The following is a 16,970-nucleotide window of genomic DNA, read 5'->3' as shown; positions in this document are numbered from 1 at the left end:
ACGAACTCCCAATTCCCCGCTAACACCTCGTGGGCTAACCAAGTCATTGAAAAATTTCTGCCAGTCTAATCTGCCCGGAAATTTGGCACAAAAAGCTGAACATGCTTTCTGGTCAGCTTTTTGAGCGATTACCTGGTGATTTTTCAGTCAATTGATGCAACTACATTTTCCCTTCATAGGTACCGCTCCTTTACCATCTATTACGATGACTAGCATAGGTTGTGGTCGCAGGTGATTACACATGACATAAAACCGCAAATAGGAAGGATCGTGTTTCTTATTTTGCGTCTTCCATTTTCATATCAAAGCCATAACCCCATTTTCGAATCCGACTAAAGCTCCTCATCAGACTGCCAACTTTAAATCAGTCTGACAGATAGCAGAACCTCAACCTACGCTAATTTCGGACTACAAGAATGACGACCTGTGAAGAGGGGCTGACCCGAGTTATGGAGGCGGGCAAGTGTCTTCAATACCGCCTGACGAAGGGGCTGACCATTATCGTCTTTGGCGTTACCGCCAGCCTCTCCAGCGGCGTACCGAGAACACCACCAAATCTAACCAAGCCCGCCAGCCAGGCCTGAGCCCAATGGGTTCTCCATAAATCGCCGCATGCGACGCGTTCTCTTCAGCAACAACCAGACGAAGTTGCTCTACTACTTTCTTGCTTTGACGCTTGCTTTAGCATCCACTGCCTCGAGGTTATATAAAAATGTTTCGATCATGTATCAGCGCCAAACACCACACTCGCACAACGGATGTGGAGACCCGTATGCCACGAGCACGACCTCTCAGTAAGTTTCGGGCATCCATCTCAGGTCTCTTTGTTAAAGGAACGGAGATTGGGACTGTAAGTTGACTCTGCTTTGATAAATTATATTACTAATGGTTTCTTATCTGTACATCAAGGTCAATGAAACCTCAACCGCTCTCCAAGCTTTCGACCGGCCCCCCCATTCCCAACATGTCATAAATATCACTGCCATCATTGTAGGCACTCAAATTCTTGAAGAACGAATGACGTCTGATCGTAACCTTGCATTATTTTAGGATGCAGAAGTCCTGAAAGGACTTCAAGAAATATTCGAGGCCCTTCATGATCCCTCTATCCTCGACGCCCGGAGGCATCAACGTTACAATTTAAATCCCCTCGTCATTTCCGTCTTCGCAGAAACGCCTATTCCCGTTAGTGTTAATATATTCCTAAAAAGCAATTAACAGGCAACATGCTCATGACATTTTATGACATTTAGAACATCGTCGACATCCTCCGGCCTCGCTGTCGCCGCACCCAGACTATATACGAGATTCCTGCGTTGACTCTCCTTACCTCGTCTTTGGATTCAACTGCTCAAACGCCTGTTCCGGCCATTACCCAGTCAGAGTCAAAGGCATTGGTCCCAGCTACTATCACCCATGAGCCGAGAGTTATGAAAACCAGTGACTTTCAGATCATCCGATACCTTGGAGAAGGAACAAGCGGGAAAGTTTATTATGTCAAGGATCAAATTTCCAAAGCCAAGGTCGCTCTCAAGGTTGTTTCGAAGGCCAGAAAGAATGACTACACCCTCAGCATCGTACTGTTGGAACGTGAAATTTCGGAAAAGCTTTCTGATTCTCCATGGTTTGTTAAACTTTGGGCATCGTGGCACGATGATACCAATCTATATATCGCCATGGTCAGTCTCTTAATTCTGCACGTTACATAAATTAACTTCGAAATTGTTCCAGACTGCGTATCCTACGGATTTGGACAGTGAGATGATTAGATGCAACGTCATAGAACCACAGAGAGCGCGCTTCTATATGGCTGAGATTGTGCGTCTCTTCTTCATTAATATCCAGAGTATCACACTTATTTCAAACAAATGGTAGATCATCGCTCTGACCGAGTTGCACTCACGAGGAATCATCCATCGTGACATCAAGTCTCCCAATATTCTGATTGATCGCGAAGGTCACATCGTCCTCGCTGACTTTGGACTGTCTAAGGATTTTGGAGAGAAGCCGACCATTGCTGAGCGTATCTACCAGCCTTATTGGCCCTACCTACGAGATGAGAACGCTACCTCGGAGACGGAGCCTAGAGACCCGGAAGAACTATTCTTCGTGGCCTGGGATTATCGTGGATCGGAACTCGAGATGGCACCAGAGGTTCACCTACGACAGCCCTATTCGTTCGGGGTAGATTTCTGGTCAGCCGCGGTAGTTCTGTTTTGGATGCTGACAGGAAGGGTGAGTTGAAATATTTTCCCACATATATGACTTCTCACAACGTTCCAGCCTCCCTTCTATGATTACGAAGAAGAATACGAGGATGAGGGAGAGGAGGACGTCAAGCCTCTTGCATGTAAGATTGCGGAGGACCCTCTTTATTGGGATCCAAACGATAATGTCGATGAAGACACCATCGACTTTCTTGAAAGGGTGATTCTTATATTTTTACAAGTATTATCACTTAACTCACACTTTTCAATAGATGTTAGCTAAAAACCCGAAGAAGAGGTTAATGATATCCTATGAGATGCCTAATCACCCCTACTTTGCTGGAATGTGAGTTCTTCTGTCTCTGTTGTTTTCTTACTTATTGATCCGTTATAACAGTAATTGGACTCTCATGGAAGAGCGCAAGGTTCCTCCTCCCTGGGTGCCACAAAGCGAGATCAGCCACGTCTACGAGCCAACCACACCCAACTTCGAGCCTGGTATTCCATACAAAGACGAGGAATCGGATCCTTACCCGGAGTTCAACTATATCTCAGAGGAAGCAAGGACACGCTTCTCAACCTACGACGTCAATGACGACTCAGAAGATGACTCCGACGGCAGCTTCGATACAGTATCGGATGTGGAGATCATGCGCATGGGAAGCTACGAGGACCTTCTGTTTGGACGGGAGTCATCCAGTGCGCCAACGACCCCAGACCGATGCGGCCACGACCTTCAAGTTGACAAAGAAAAAACTGGTTCCCTCGTTGATACCGCCCTGCACAATCCTGGATGGGACGTTACCATTATCACACCACCATCTACAAGGCCGTGTGGTCCAGGTCCCAAACTATGGCTTAAGCCTCAAGACTTCGCAAAGTTAAGCACCATCATTGCCCCGCCTGCACTCCCTGCCATTTCTTCCCCTCCTGTTTCTGCACACTTTTCTTTGGAAACCCCAACTCTAAATATCAGTGTCAAGCTTTGCATGTCCACGCCTTCCCAGGATTGCGTTCAGGATTCAACGGTCGCCCTTCCTTGTCAGCCTCTCCCTCAAGATAAGCCATCTTCTCATGGATCCGGTATTTTTTCACGCCTTCGGTCATGGCTGACTAGCCTATGGGCTCCCACTGGCAACCGCTCATAGATAGGGTTCAATTTTTACTTCTTCTTTCTTTTGCCTTCTTATTTTATTCCTATCTCTATTAACATCCACTCCTTCATTGAATTACTCTCATTTCATCTTTCTTTCCATTTGCTGTGTATTTTGATTTGTTGTCCACCTATAACCTCACAAAACCCCTGCATTAGCGGAAGAAAAAAAAATGGACAATGCTTCACTTTATACAGTCATAATACATTATTTTGTATAATAACACCTGAATAAATTCATATGTTTCATTGATTCTGACTGTTCAAAGATCTCACACTATAAAGCTGACACTTGTAGAAGAGGTAAGGTGCCTGGACCCTGAACACACATTATATTCAATGCTTTATCAGTAGAGCTAATCATTGATCAGCCGATTTGTTCAAAATTTGATTATTCTATGGAAATGGGCCCAAGGGAATTCTTCATGATAAAGTATTTGTTAGTCACACTACCAAAAATGAGGATCATCTCGAAAGTCTATCAGATTTATAGATTATATGTATAGAGCCACTACAATGACCGAATGGATCCCGCCAAGTATACTGTCAGGCCCGTTTTCCGCAGGGTTTCGAAAGAAGCAACGAATCAATATGAAAAACTTTCACACACCACTCACCCTGAAATCGAACAGTCATTGGGTTCGATTACATGGGGAAGGAGTACGACATCTATACGGCATTGTTCTGATCTTCTATCACAAAAATGCTGTTGCGTTTCGAATCGAATTCGAGTTGTAGTCAACAAGACATAAAAAGGTGAAAAGATTTCATGTCGAAGAAATCTTGCCCTTTCAACGTTCTATTTTATTAATGGCTTTTGAAACTACAAATGGGATACTGCTGGCCGCCTCGCTCTTCGCCGGAATAGTGTTATATCTGCAGAAGAGGAAGCGCTATACTCTACCATATCCTCCTGGCCCCAAAAAGCATTTTCTCCTCGGAAATTTGCTCGATGTACCTACTACATTTGCATGGAAGAGGTATGCAGAGTGGGGGAAGACGTTCGGTAAGTCGTGTGGATCATCAGCTATATCTGCCGACTAATAGAACGCCGCTGGCCTTAGATTCCGACGTTTTACATTTAAGCGTGGCCGGTAGCCACTTCATCATCCTCAATAGCTTCAAAGCGGCCAATGACTTGTTCGAAAAAAGGTCGTCTATATATTCGAGTCGGTACGCCAGAGCTCATCAACCTTCAGCACAGATAGCTAACGTCATCGACCTAGGGCCCAAATGACCATGTTTAGCGAGTTGTGAGTACGTGTCTGAGGGTAACTTTATATTTCTAAACAATTTTCTTTAGGATCGGCTGGGATTGGCTCATGTCGGGAATGGTGTACGGCGAACCTTGGAGAGAGCGCCGAAAGGCGTTCCAGCAATACTTTCATGTTGGAAACGCGCATCTCTACGAGCCTGTCCAGATGCAAGCCGTGCGTAAGATGCTGCCGCGTCTTTTGAAAGAGCCCGAAGATTTCCTCAGCATCACTCGACAGTAAGAATCCATATCCCCCACTCGATGACAGTGCGATGGTTTATGAATTTTCGATAGTGCACTGGGATCAATGGCGTTAACATTGGCCTATGGATTAGATATTCAGGAGAAGAACGACCCGTATCTCCGCGTTTCCGAAGCAGCCGTGAAAAGCATCGGCGAAGTCGCTATTCCTGGTGCATTTCTTGTTGACATGATCCCAGCGCTAAAATACGTGCCGGAATTTTTCCCTGGCGCTGGATTCAAGAAAAAGGCTAGGATATGGAGAAAGGTACAGGAGAACATGCGCGAGATTCCGTTTGCAGCCACACTAAAAAATATCGTCAGTCTTGTGCTCTTATTATTGCGTTGGCCGACTGAAATGATTCGCAGGCGTCAGGAAGTGCAAAAGTGTCGTTTACTTCGACGTGTTTGGAAAATCTAGACGAAAGCAGGGACGTTGATCATCAGCGCACAATCATCAAAGATACAGCTGGCAACATGTTTGCCGGTAAGAAGCATAATCTACTTACCTGTTTATCTAACGTCAAGTGACTTGCTTTAGCCGCTACCGATACTACGATATCTGCCATACACACATTTTTCGTCGCAATGCTATGCTTCCCAGAGGTCCAGAAAAAAGCACAGCAAGAAATCGATCGTGTACTTCAAGGAAGGCTGCCCGAGTTTTCGGACGAAGCTGACCTGCCATATTTGTCTGCTTTAGTGAAAGAAACACTCAGGTTTGTTTTGATTATAAATGTGCAGAAATAATCTGGTTGACATGGCCTAGATGGGAGCCCTCCACACCAATAGGTAAATTTTGCGGGTGTTTCATATGATGCATTGAAGACCAATGGGATCTTACAGGTGTCCCCCACTACTCCAGCGAGGACGATGTATACAATGGTTACCATATTCCTAAAGGGTCCCTGGTTATCGGAAACGCATGGTAAGATCCATTCAAACAACAATCACCTAGGACGCACCTTTGATCGTGTTCTAGGGCAATGTTGCACAATGAAGAAGACTATCCTGAACCATCTCTATTTAAACCCGAACGCTTCATCAAAGACGGGAAGCTAAACCCCAACGTTCGCGATCCCGCTGAAATGGCATTTGGTTTCGGTCGTAGGTCAGTGGAGCGTAAGATTTTGACACGGAAGACATGACTAATTCACTTCACTGCAGATTATGTCCAGGAAACCACATAGCGATATCGGCATTATGGCTGACTGCCGCGACAGTGCTAGCGACATTCAATATAACAGAGGCTATTGATGATGACGGGCGTCCTATCAAGCCTTGTGTCGAGTATGAATCTGCTTTGATATGGTTAGTTCTCCTAGAGCAAGATTGTCTATGTAGAAAGCTCACCGATACTGTCTGCAATAGCCATCCCCTTCCTTTCAAATGTACCATCAAACCGCGATCGAAGGAGTGCACCATGCTCATACAAGCTGCAGCTGATTCATACTGATGCATACAAACACTTCTTGAAGGTAGAAAGAAATACAGTGCGGCACATAGTTGATAAACGTGGTAATAGCATTGTTAGGTTGGTTAAGTCGTAAACCAAATCATGTATTGCCGAAAGAAATACAACAAAACGAAAGCAAATTAAGCATGGAATTTTGGTATCCAGATTATCTCCCATCTGGTCGGGGTTCTGAATGCGATACAATAGTGGTCAGCATACTTCTTACAAATAATTCGGTTATGACTCACGACTCCACTGGACACTGAGAATAAGATTGTCGTATCCACGTCCGTGTACCTTGTCGATGGCCTTCTGGGCATTTGCCTTGTCTTCGAAACTAACGAACGCAAATCCTTTTCCGGCACCAGTCTCCCTGTCTCTTCCAACGTACACCCTCGCGACTCTACCAAACACACCGAACAATTCTCGCAAATCGTTCTCTTGGGTATCTTCTGAGATGTTGGTAACACGCAAGGTAGGAAGGTCGTCACGGTTGCCTCCTGCGCCACGCATTGATTCTCCCGGTCCACGGGCACCACCGGCTGCACCACGCATTGAGGGAGGGACGTATTTACCTCCAACGGCTGCTGGTGCTGAGATGTCGGGACCCGCTCCTGTATCGTCGTCTGGGCCCGCTCCAGTATCTTGAAGTAAGTGTCAGACAGTATCGAGAAAAAAAAAGTGACAAAGCGAACCAGTGTTTTCAAGACCACCCAAAGTATCTTTGTAAGGACACTTGGCCGTGAAATGGTCTCCTTTGCACAGACGACAGGAGACTTTTCCAGCTCCGGCGGCCTTGACCTTATTCTTCATAGCTTCTTCCGGAGCCTGTTCAGTTTCCGCATGCTTCGGGACCGTCAGCGCAAGGCTTGCATCCATCAAACGTTCTGCTCACTTTGTTTCCGGCGCTCAACTTCAAAACAACGTTTTCTCCAACGGTTGTTGTCGCCCTATCTGGCCCTGGTTTGTTGTTTTTCTCCAACCCAAACTTCGCCCACTTCTGCCTTTCGGCGACAGCATGATCAACCACAGACTTTTGGAGGGTGCGTTTTGTTCGTCGGGTAGTCTGAAATCATCCTTTAGTGCAGATCAAAAAGAAGAATACATCAACATGTACTTTGACAATCTTTCCTTCCTCGTTGAAAGCATATTCAATGGTAGTCCTGACTCCGTTTTCATCCACGAATTCCTCGTTTTTGGGCAACTCTGGTGTTTATTGATCAGATATTTCATCAAGAAGGAAGCCTCTCCCAACTTGCCTGGCTCCTCGACATCGTCGGCCCATGATGTTTTTGGTACTCTTCACAAGTCGATTAAAAACCAGTATGAAACGGTAGTACGTCTAGATAAACTCACGATGAAGCCATTGGATATAGTGTCTGGGTTATAACCTCAATTTTTGAATGAGCACGAAAAGTAGTATTGTTTGTACTTGCTTGGCTACGACCTTCGCTGACTTGACACGCTCAAAAATGGCAACCTTGCGGCTTGCCTCAAACGTAGACTGCTTGTAGACTGCTTTTCTCTGATATCTCTCAAAATTCACCCTTAAACGGGTTAAAAAACTGAACAAAATTCTTGAACAATTCCTGAGCGTATCTCCTCTCAAACTTTTGAAATCCAACGCCGATCACCACCCTGCGGCACCTCACCCAGTTAACCACGTAACTGTGAAGATGCTTCTTGGGTATCTTGCAGCGAGCCCGAGATTAATATTTTTCAGTAAATGAAAATCTGTCCATGGGTTGGCTTCTTTGAATGAAAGGACTGGATTGGTATTGTCGTTGCGGATTGCAGTGGTATGGCCGGACGACCTAGTGTCCGGCTGGGATATACGAAGAGATACAGAGTTGAATGCAAACTAGATCCTACAAATTTATTACTTTGCAGCGTTGAGAGAGGCATTGGATGCCACAGCGCTTCTTCGAGCGGTAAAAAGGTCGCTGATGTTGTCGACTTCTGTATAAGAGGACCATGTATTAATAAGTGACGTTCTCCTTGTACAATTGACCACTCACCCGTCTCTGGCCTTCCATCATAAACCTCGTATGTCCACCTCCCGTCAGGCTGGCGGGAACTCTCCATTCTAATTTCTCTTACAGACCCTGCATGTCGGAGATTAAGAATCAACCGGGAGACCATTAAGCTGGTTATTCTGGAGAAATTCCATAAAATATCATACATCCAAGCATTCTGCCAGTACTCACAGTGTGCTGAAGCTCGCATTGATGGCTTTCAAGTTTGGCTGCAAGAACGAATGAATAAACCATTTCATGAAAGCTGATCGAAAAAATGTTACTGACAGGTGCAAGCTGGTAAACTACGGTGTAAGCCAAGTCCGCCTTTCCGTTTTAAAAACATTAACACTCACGAGGTAAATCAAAGTTGTAGCCAGGTTCGCGATAAAAATTACACCAAAGTATACGACCCCTGTACAATCCATGTTAATCGCCTATTCCGATATTCCCTTTCCTGCACACACCGTCTCGCAGAATAAGCTTATAAAGCGATAATGAATTGCCGTGCATTTGTTGGTTGAACCTGGCTGTCCTCCAGAACGTCATGAAGAACATTACAGTATCTATTCAAGCCAGATGATCAGCCAACCGTTGTAATTTTTATGGAATGCAGTCACCAAAGATCAGTTCTGCAATCCATGTAAACGCCATTCGCCTGTGAATATCTTTTCAGTTTAATAAGGCTAGGCATGAAATGAGGAGACTCACATATGATGCTTTCCGGTCAGGATGCAACCCACCAGACCTGTAAAATTGCGCAAATCAGCTGAGTAAAGTTTTGGTGCGGATAGACCTTACCTGGAGGGAGATCAAGTGAAACACCATCGGTAAATGACCACTAAGCCGAATTATTAAGACATTTAGTTCAATGAGTAAGTTAAACACTCACGATCTTCAGCCCTAATTCCACCACCAATAGAAAGACACCAAATACCAAAACCCACATCTTCCGAGAGTATATTGCATAGACTCGAGTGATGAAGACAGCTGGTATCGAGGAAACGCGTGCGCGTGCAGAGTGAGCGTAGAATGACCATTATGAGAAATGAAAGGGACACTGACCACCGATAATGAAGGTTGTCACGGTTTTTAACGCTTCAGGGAAGAGCACATAACGATCGCAGACTTCTTTACTCCAGCTTGGGTCATGGAACGCTATACAACGACATGAATATTTCCCCTGCGCTAACTTCTGCGAGACTACTCACAAACGATGATCACAATATACGCCAAAGGGGTAATATATCGATTCTTGATATTTGCTTAGCAAATTGCAACGCAGCACTCGTTCGATTTTCAAGAAGCTCACCCCAAACCAAAGGATAGTGAACAGGGAAAATGGCCGCATCCATATTCTCTCGACTTCTTCTCCAAATGTCAGAGCGATATCGTAGAACAGCATCACTGCACCGCATAGGGGCTACAGGTTAGGGGTATTCCACAGCTCATGAAGGGGGACTTAGCTCACCACAGGATGCCAGAGAAAACATTTTGGCGGCCATTCTACAAACACGACGTCGAATCAGCCTTCAACCCATGTACGATTGCAAGCACAGACACTCACAAATCCCTCGCAATAGCGTTGAAGGTTTGTTGGGTGAGCTCGGCATCCATGGCTCAGGGGTAAGTGGGCCTCCCTCCAATGCACCCAGGACAAGATGAAGAAGAGGGGGAAAGGGGTAGCGTGAAAGTCACGAAGACGAGGAGATATGGAAAGGAGGATATTTCAAGGATTGTACGTCACCACAGGCCCAATTTCGTCCTCAGTTCAGTACGGTTCAACGGTTACTATCATAGGCAACCTTTTGCCCGTTTTCGTGCTTGGAAATAGGAGAAAATTTGAAAAGAGCACGATGTGTACCGATGTTCGTATGATGGCAATGAAATGGACGAAAGGAGCGGAACGGATTCCGGCACAAAGTGGAGCCTCCAAGAATATGGAATCAACGCCAAAGACTTCGCGTATTTGTGTATACACACCCCGCACGATGATTGGTCGATATGCCAAATTTTCTCTCTACTGGTGGCCAAAAGTCGCGAGGAAGCTCGTGGACAGTCGACGACTCGACAATTTTGGAGTAGCTTGGCCAAACAGGAAATAGAAAAGGCACTCAAATGGGCTAGATTCTGTTGGATTTGCGTCCAGTCACACGTTGGGGAAACGCGTTTGATTTGTTATTGGTTGCTGGAACTAAAATGTCAGCCGATTTCAAATTGTCACTCTATAGTAGCTGAAGTCAAAATCGAAGCTTAGAAGGTGGTTAACCACTTCCTAGCTGTTCGAGTCTCAGACGTCATACCGGACGTCAAAATGCTACGATGTTGCCTACATTAGACAGATTGCTCGTTAGGTCCACGGCCTAGGACGGTTAAGTTTTAAGAAGCCTTAGAATTATGCGGGCAGGTCCTCCAATGTCGAGTTTAAGAATAGGCGTACAAGGGCGCGAAAACGGACGGCTTGCCATGCGGAGCAAACTGATAGCATCTTCCATAAATTCCAGTGAGAATAACATCAGACAGTGACCATTGGAATTATACATTTGTACATGACGTAGAAAGGACATCAGCGACAAGAAGTCTTTCAGCTTTCCAGATCGAAATTAAATCGTGGAAAACTTGTACTCTGTATTCCAATTGAACTCTCTCCCAGGGTAATCTGAGCAAAAAAAAGGCATCCCCGTCAGTCATATATTATATATCAACGTCGATGAGAAGAATCGTATCCGCTTGGATGTATCTAGACATTAGACTCACATATTTGGTCTACATGCCACTCCGGTGTGTTTATGGCCGCAATATATCCTTGTTGCTCCAAAGCTACTGCGGCTTCTGGACCATAATTAAGAGATGGCCCACCGTGAATAGCCTTGCGAGGTACATTCAACCAATATGAAGTGTAAACCACCACAACAGGCTGGTCCGTGGAGATATCCACTCTATCATATCGTCAACTTCATCGGAATCGACCATGGGATTGATACCGTGGAGAAAATCTTACTTGATGCCAGACAATTGGCTCTGGAGAGAGACTTTGCTTGTCTTTTGGTCTGGTCGATCGAACACAAATCCGCCATTGTACCCTTGGCATCCTATAAATTTGATACGCGGAACATGAAGTTATAAGCATCAACAAATATACATGTACCGTATGATCACGCACCAGAGCCACATAAATCAACAGTTTCATTCCATCTTGCACCAATTTTCTGCTGTTTTGTAAAATCAAGCGGTGTTCCTTTAACATCTGTGAATCTTCCTGTAGGAATAGCAATATCATCGAGCTCGATGTAGCGAGACGCGTCGAGTCTCAGCTCATGGTTGAAAATGTCATTGCTTCCCTGCTGGAAAGCATCAAGGTTCCAGTATACGTGTTGGGTCAACATAATCGGAGTCTAACGAACCGTGAGCTCATGCGAGTCGATATATATATATTATAAAAAAACTTACCTTTTGCGATGCTGTTGCTCGTAGCTTGGTCCGTAGGATGCCTCCGTTGGAAACTGTATGAGTAGCCTGTGAAGATTGAGATTAGTATGAAGCAGCGTATTTCTCAGGCTAAGTCAAAAATCCTCACAAAGACGGTGACATCTCCAGGGAATCCTTCATCTGCGTTGTCGACATGTTTGTACGTGACGCTGGATGGAGTCTTCTCTACAATGGTCCAGTTACGACGATCCCACCCCACAATGCCCCCATGAAGCGTCACCTGCAAGAGCCGCGTACAATCCTTCAGCTATGCGGTTTCAACTGGTTAATTTTGGGACGACAAACCTGCCCTATGAACAATGTAAATATTCGGATAATCTTCGAGAGCGCGTGACTAACCGTTTTGGTCATTGGTTGGGATATGGTAGGTGTTCGGTGCGTTTGGGTCTGGGTTCTTAGATATGGGGATGGAGAACGTTCCTGTCGATGACGAGATAAATAGTCTATTTCGAGGTATTGGTAGAGAAATTAACCGTTCTTAATCCGATTTGCGTATCTAAAATAGGCTCAGTGTCGGTAATATCACAGTCATGACATGTAGCTTACCTCCCAACGATTGCATTGAACACAGGATGCGCGGGGTCAGTGAGTAGCTGCGACTGCATAGTTGTCAGTCGTTTTACGGGGTTCCTAAAATCCCATTCTCGACTTACATTATCATCGTATCCTAAGACCACGTCCCTGAATTTTCCTTCTCTATCCTTTACCCAAAGTTCTGTAAGCGTTGCACCTAGAGAGACAAACTTTGCAGTTATAGAGCCATCTGGTGCCTTGATTTCGGTTACATCGAAAGGCTGAAAGGTAGAGAGATATTATTCAATCGTTGTGAACATAATGGTAGAGTACATACCCATGCTGCAGAGGGTTTGGGTGGTGACAAATCAGCCCAGGTCACTGTCACTATGGCAAGGACGAGGGTGATAGTAAAGAGTTCCCCGATCATCGTTAGACTAGTTAACAGTAAAAGCAGCTCTGTAACAAGGTTGCGTTGGCTGTTTATTGCCTACACTAGGGAATTTATATGTTAGGGTATCCTATATTTATGCAGAAAAAAGGCCGTTAGCGAAAAGATTATGGTGACTGCGTGATCATAAAACAGTTTAAGGCCAAGGAATATCACACCAATTTCTCCTTTGTAGTCTCAAGATACCTTTCTATTGCTCCACCGGCCATGAAATGAAGGAGTCAATGGCTCAACTGTATGCCTCGGAGAAATCAAGAATCCTTGCCTTTGTGCCAGCGACCAGGTGACCATCTATGAAGTGTGCGGAGAAAGACGGAAAATTGATGGGTGCACTAGCACAGACAAGAAGAACGAGCCGTCAACTTTGATTCATGCCCACATGATGCGTCGAAAATATGTCGAGCACCACAATTTATGCGCAGGTTTGGATTGACAATCCAACTCTTGTAGTTAAAATTATTGATGGGAGTCGATGACTCGAATTATCTGAGTACATCAACACTTTGGATGAGTATTCGGAGTCACTCGGTAGTTCTATCGAGTGAATCATGAAGCAAAAAACAATATCATAATATTCAAATTCCATTTGAGTCCCGCCTGGCGGAATCCTGAGCAACGTGTCACATCATTTAGCAGCAGATACTAGATATGTGAGAATTGAGAGGATTTACAGTGCATTGTACTCCCGCTTCCGGGCCCACTTCAAGGTTATTTTTGCGAGGTGCGTTGGATTTTGTGGGTAGGTGACGCCGACGGCGGTAAGATGGCGGTCGAGAACAAAGAAGAGTTTATAATTCCTACGGAATTATTCAAATGATGGTATTCTCAAATTTGATGGCTGATGGGAACAATTCTCACGTCCCAATTTGGGTAGGCGTCACATTTCAGTCACACGGCTGATCCACGACTGATTATTGTGTGTAACCTCGCAATTTCAATGTTTTTGCCCTACGTTCACCTTTTTTCCATCACATTCACAAGCTCTAAACATATTATACATGTGTATTCAATGTAGTTAAATGAAATACAGCATTTTAAAGAATGATCAAAGTTCTATTGATACTTATTTAGAACTTACAGAGGTAGATGTTTGTTCTGAATGGGTTAGAATTCAGCTTGAAGGTTTAGGAGCATTTACTGAAGTGTTGTGACTTCCGATTTTACATTTTTCACTCGTTTAATTACTTTATATTTGTTTATATCTTCTACATTTATTACATTTTATATACACTTGCTAATAGTCAATTGCTTATATAAAGTAATTTATTCTTCAACTATCCTCCAGGCATTGGAAAAATGGTTCAAAGAACAGTAACAAATGCAAAAGGATAGATAGCTTACACAGGCGGCCGCTGGGCACATTTTTAGATGTGTTTCGCCAATGTGTCACACATTTCTATTTTTGGGATGTGAGAATTGTTCCCATCAGCCATCAAAGTTGAGATACCATCATTTGAATAATTCCGTAGGAATTGACTCTTATGTAATTTTCAACTTTCCGTCTGAGTTTGAACTTGGCTCACTAGTTAACTGTCGGAGACCAATTATTCACGCGGAGAACTGTACAAGGTTTGTAATTTATAAATATGATTTTCAAACACTTGTCTTTTTTCGTATCTTGGTTTTTTGAATCATCTCCTATCGCCTGTACCTGCCACCCTGAATTCCCTGTTTCTCTTTTTTTTTGTACCCGAGAGCTTCGAAAAGGTTACTTTGGGGTCTTATACTAACTGGGTCTCCGCTACGATACTGTAACTCAAACCTGTTCTCGAAACCTCGACAATTATCGCAAACTATCGTTACCTATTGCCCCGAATTGACCGACATCGACCGCTCAAATTGAAGTTCTACGTCAGACACCGCATTTACATTTCAATTGCGAATGAAACTGGCATTTAACTATCAAATAACAGATATAATGATATGTTCTTTTTTGTGCTCTGTTAATAACCTAAGGAAGTTGCAGAGACAACATCCATCAGCGGCGTTGCTCTGTCAAAACAAAATTCATGGGAAGGGTGTATAAGATGGAGTGGATGCGGAGTATGGTTAACAGCGTAACCGGCCAAGAACTCACTTGTTCTTGATCGCCTGGAGCTATATATACCACCACGAAGGGCCTTTGAATAAGCCGGAAAGTATGATCCTCGACTGATGTGGGTTTGCGATAGCTGGGATGTTCAGCAATGATCATTTGAGGTTTGAACATTCGATAGCGACAGCGCGAGCCGGCGTGGGACGGCGTGTATAGCGCCCAAGTTCGCTCCATCGACATTTCTGTTGGGCGCCCTGATGGAGCCCCCGAAACAAACGCAGGATTGACAATATTGGCTGTCCTCGCTTATTCTCCGCTCGTAATATCTGTTAACATGAGGCAGGTCTTGGGCAGGCCTCATGAGTCATGCCTCGTTATAGTGTTTTGCAGGATTTACCTCAAGCTTGCGGATACGAGAAGCTTGTTCTTGGCCAAAATATGGCTATGTTAAACTAGTATGTGCAAAAGTAATAACAGACTTATCAAGGCTCAAATTTGACCCAATATAGTTTGTTGGGAAGAGACTAGAACCAATGGTCTCCGTATTCAAATGGCGGTGTTGGGGGTTTCACTGCCTCTCGCACCCTGTAGGTATGCCGCACGAATAAGCGTTTGTGACGTCTCGCCTATTCGCGGTCCCTTTATGTAGATCTATAATTATAGACCGGAGGCATATCGCAATTGCCGTTAGAATGTCGTTGTAAAGCCTGCGACTTGACTTCGAGGTTGCAACCTGGATACCGTTGAATTGCTGAACAGCCGTATCAGCTCTAGGCTGTGTCACTGTTTTTCAAGGATTAGTACTTCGTAGCACGATTTTTAATCGCTAACCCAGGCTTGGGTTGAGGATATTCTTGAAACGATCCACCTCTTCTAGCCGTTTGCGGTGGGTACTGATAAAAACTATGGCATCCAGGGCTGGATTATGCGAGTGTCACATAAGGAAATGTATACATTGTTGTTCGAAAGTGATACTGATTGAAACATCATCCAATCCTCTTCACAGCACGCCCATGGGAATCTCCTTTCGTTATTCACGTACCCCTGTATTTGTGAATGATGATCTTGTTTGACAACCCAATTGTTGATGAGTCTCAGCGCTATGCTACATGAGGCTGCTTACGTATTGGTCGTCTTCCACGCACAATTTGCCAAAACGGATCTAATGTAGGGACCAGTGCTTGGGCCGTATATAAGGGCGCTTGGACCTGCCAAAGTGACATTCTTCACAAAAACCCCGTAAAACACCTAAACCCCGTCCACCGAGGTCGTCAAAATGGCATACACACAGCAGCCCATGGCCAACCCTGGCATGCAAGTTCATGGTGGTAACAGGAATGCCAATAATGTCCCAGTCAGCAGCGACGGCACCCGCGATTGGAGTCACGGCCTTTTTGATTGTTGCGGCGACGCCGGAACATGTACGTCTCTCTTTCTTGTCGTGGAACTGATGCACGGAAAGCTAACTAACTGACTTACTTTCTTTGTTGTCTTCAGGCATCGTTGCATGCTGCTGTCCTTGTATCACCTACGGCCAAGTAAAGCGCCGTTATGAGCATCTCCACACTAAGGGCTACCCTGACCCCGAACGCGGCGGTTTCTGCACATCGGACTGTATGATTCACGGCTGCATCTCTATGTTTGGATTTGGATGGATCATGCAGGTAAATATTGTGATAGTCTATGTCCTCAATTTGCTTCGTTCTAAAAGCATACTTGACAGATGATGAACCGAAGCAGCATCAGAGGACGATACAACATCGGTGGCGGTGGAGTGGGCGACTGCTGCTCTGCCTTCTGCTGCACACCTTGTGAGCTCACGCAAGAGTCCCGCGAGATCGAGCTCGAGGAGAACACCTGCCACAAGCAAGGCTGAGCTTACAAACCTTTTCTTTTCTTTTTTTTGCCTTGAGCTTTTTTTCTCTTGTAATTTGTATACCCGTCTGGGATATTACGTCTCGCCTTGTAGGATTTCTGATCTCCTCATTTAATATGTGATTGTAAATTGATTCTCGAGCGATCTTCGTGCTTAAATGAAGTTTGATTTTTGAACCTCGCGCCAACTTCGCCAGTAAGGATGAGCAGGCCGCGGAGTTAAGAAGAACCTTCACAGTGGTTGTAGATGATACACGAGGCATGAAGAATGGCTCTTGCCA

At 44.8% G+C, this 16,970-nt stretch overlaps 5 protein-coding genes across 5 annotated transcripts; 3 read left to right on the top strand and 2 right to left on the bottom strand.

Annotated features, from left to right (window-relative positions):
* Positions 1-712: 712 nt before the first annotated feature.
* On the top strand, positions 713-3,355 carry JR316_0010277 (putative serine/threonine-protein kinase ndrA; the record flags this gene model as incomplete). The annotated part of the gene is made up of 9 exons (XM_047895947.1): positions 713-850; positions 910-990; positions 1,051-1,185; positions 1,254-1,679; positions 1,732-1,818; positions 1,876-2,235; positions 2,284-2,427; positions 2,480-2,553; positions 2,605-3,355. 9 exons carry the CDS (start codon positions 713-715, stop codon positions 3,353-3,355), a joined length of 2,196 nt encoding a protein of 731 aa, XP_047745666.1.
* An 815-nt stretch (positions 3,356-4,170) lies between these two features.
* On the top strand, positions 4,171-6,311 carry JR316_0010276 (Cytochrome P450 monooxygenase 98; the record flags this gene model as incomplete). Its single annotated transcript, XM_047895946.1, has 11 exons — positions 4,171-4,366; positions 4,425-4,533; positions 4,664-4,852; positions 4,910-5,174; positions 5,225-5,342; positions 5,397-5,574; positions 5,625-5,647; positions 5,702-5,783; positions 5,838-5,966; positions 6,023-6,166; positions 6,227-6,311. 11 exons carry the CDS (start codon positions 4,171-4,173, stop codon positions 6,309-6,311), a joined length of 1,518 nt encoding a protein of 505 aa, XP_047745665.1.
* Positions 6,312-6,477: 166 nt separating this feature from the next.
* On the bottom strand, positions 6,478-8,453 carry JR316_0010275 (Eukaryotic translation initiation factor 3 subunit G; the record flags this gene model as incomplete). Its single annotated transcript, XM_047895945.1, has 8 exons — positions 6,478-6,500; positions 6,560-6,955; positions 7,007-7,157; positions 7,207-7,377; positions 7,429-7,515; positions 7,744-7,858; positions 8,195-8,270; positions 8,330-8,453. The coding sequence occupies 8 exons, from the start codon at positions 8,451-8,453 to the stop codon at positions 6,478-6,480; spliced, it is 1,143 nt and encodes a 380-aa protein (XP_047745664.1).
* Positions 8,454-10,929: 2,476 nt separating this feature from the next.
* Positions 10,930-12,758, bottom strand: JR316_0010274 (putative aldose 1-epimerase; the record flags this gene model as incomplete). The annotated part of the gene is made up of 11 exons (XM_047895944.1): positions 10,930-10,985; positions 11,084-11,265; positions 11,328-11,418; positions 11,490-11,721; positions 11,777-11,842; positions 11,904-11,980; positions 12,155-12,235; positions 12,289-12,311; positions 12,362-12,414; positions 12,469-12,609; positions 12,666-12,758. 11 exons carry the CDS (start codon positions 12,756-12,758, stop codon positions 10,930-10,932), a joined length of 1,095 nt encoding a protein of 364 aa, XP_047745663.1.
* Positions 12,759-16,090: 3,332 nt separating this feature from the next.
* Positions 16,091-16,690, top strand: JR316_0010273 (Cell number regulator 7; the record flags this gene model as incomplete). The annotated part of the gene is made up of 3 exons (XM_047895943.1): positions 16,091-16,235; positions 16,312-16,478; positions 16,538-16,690. The coding sequence occupies 3 exons, from the start codon at positions 16,091-16,093 to the stop codon at positions 16,688-16,690; spliced, it is 465 nt and encodes a 154-aa protein (XP_047745662.1).
* Positions 16,691-16,970: the final 280 nt, after the last annotated feature.

This window comes from Psilocybe cubensis, chromosome 9 (genome assembly GCF_017499595.1).
Source record: "Psilocybe cubensis strain MGC-MH-2018 chromosome 9, whole genome shotgun sequence".
NCBI lineage: Eukaryota > Fungi > Basidiomycota > Agaricomycetes > Agaricales > Agrocybaceae > Psilocybe > Psilocybe cubensis.
This window is presented reverse-complemented; position numbering and strand designations above follow the sequence as displayed.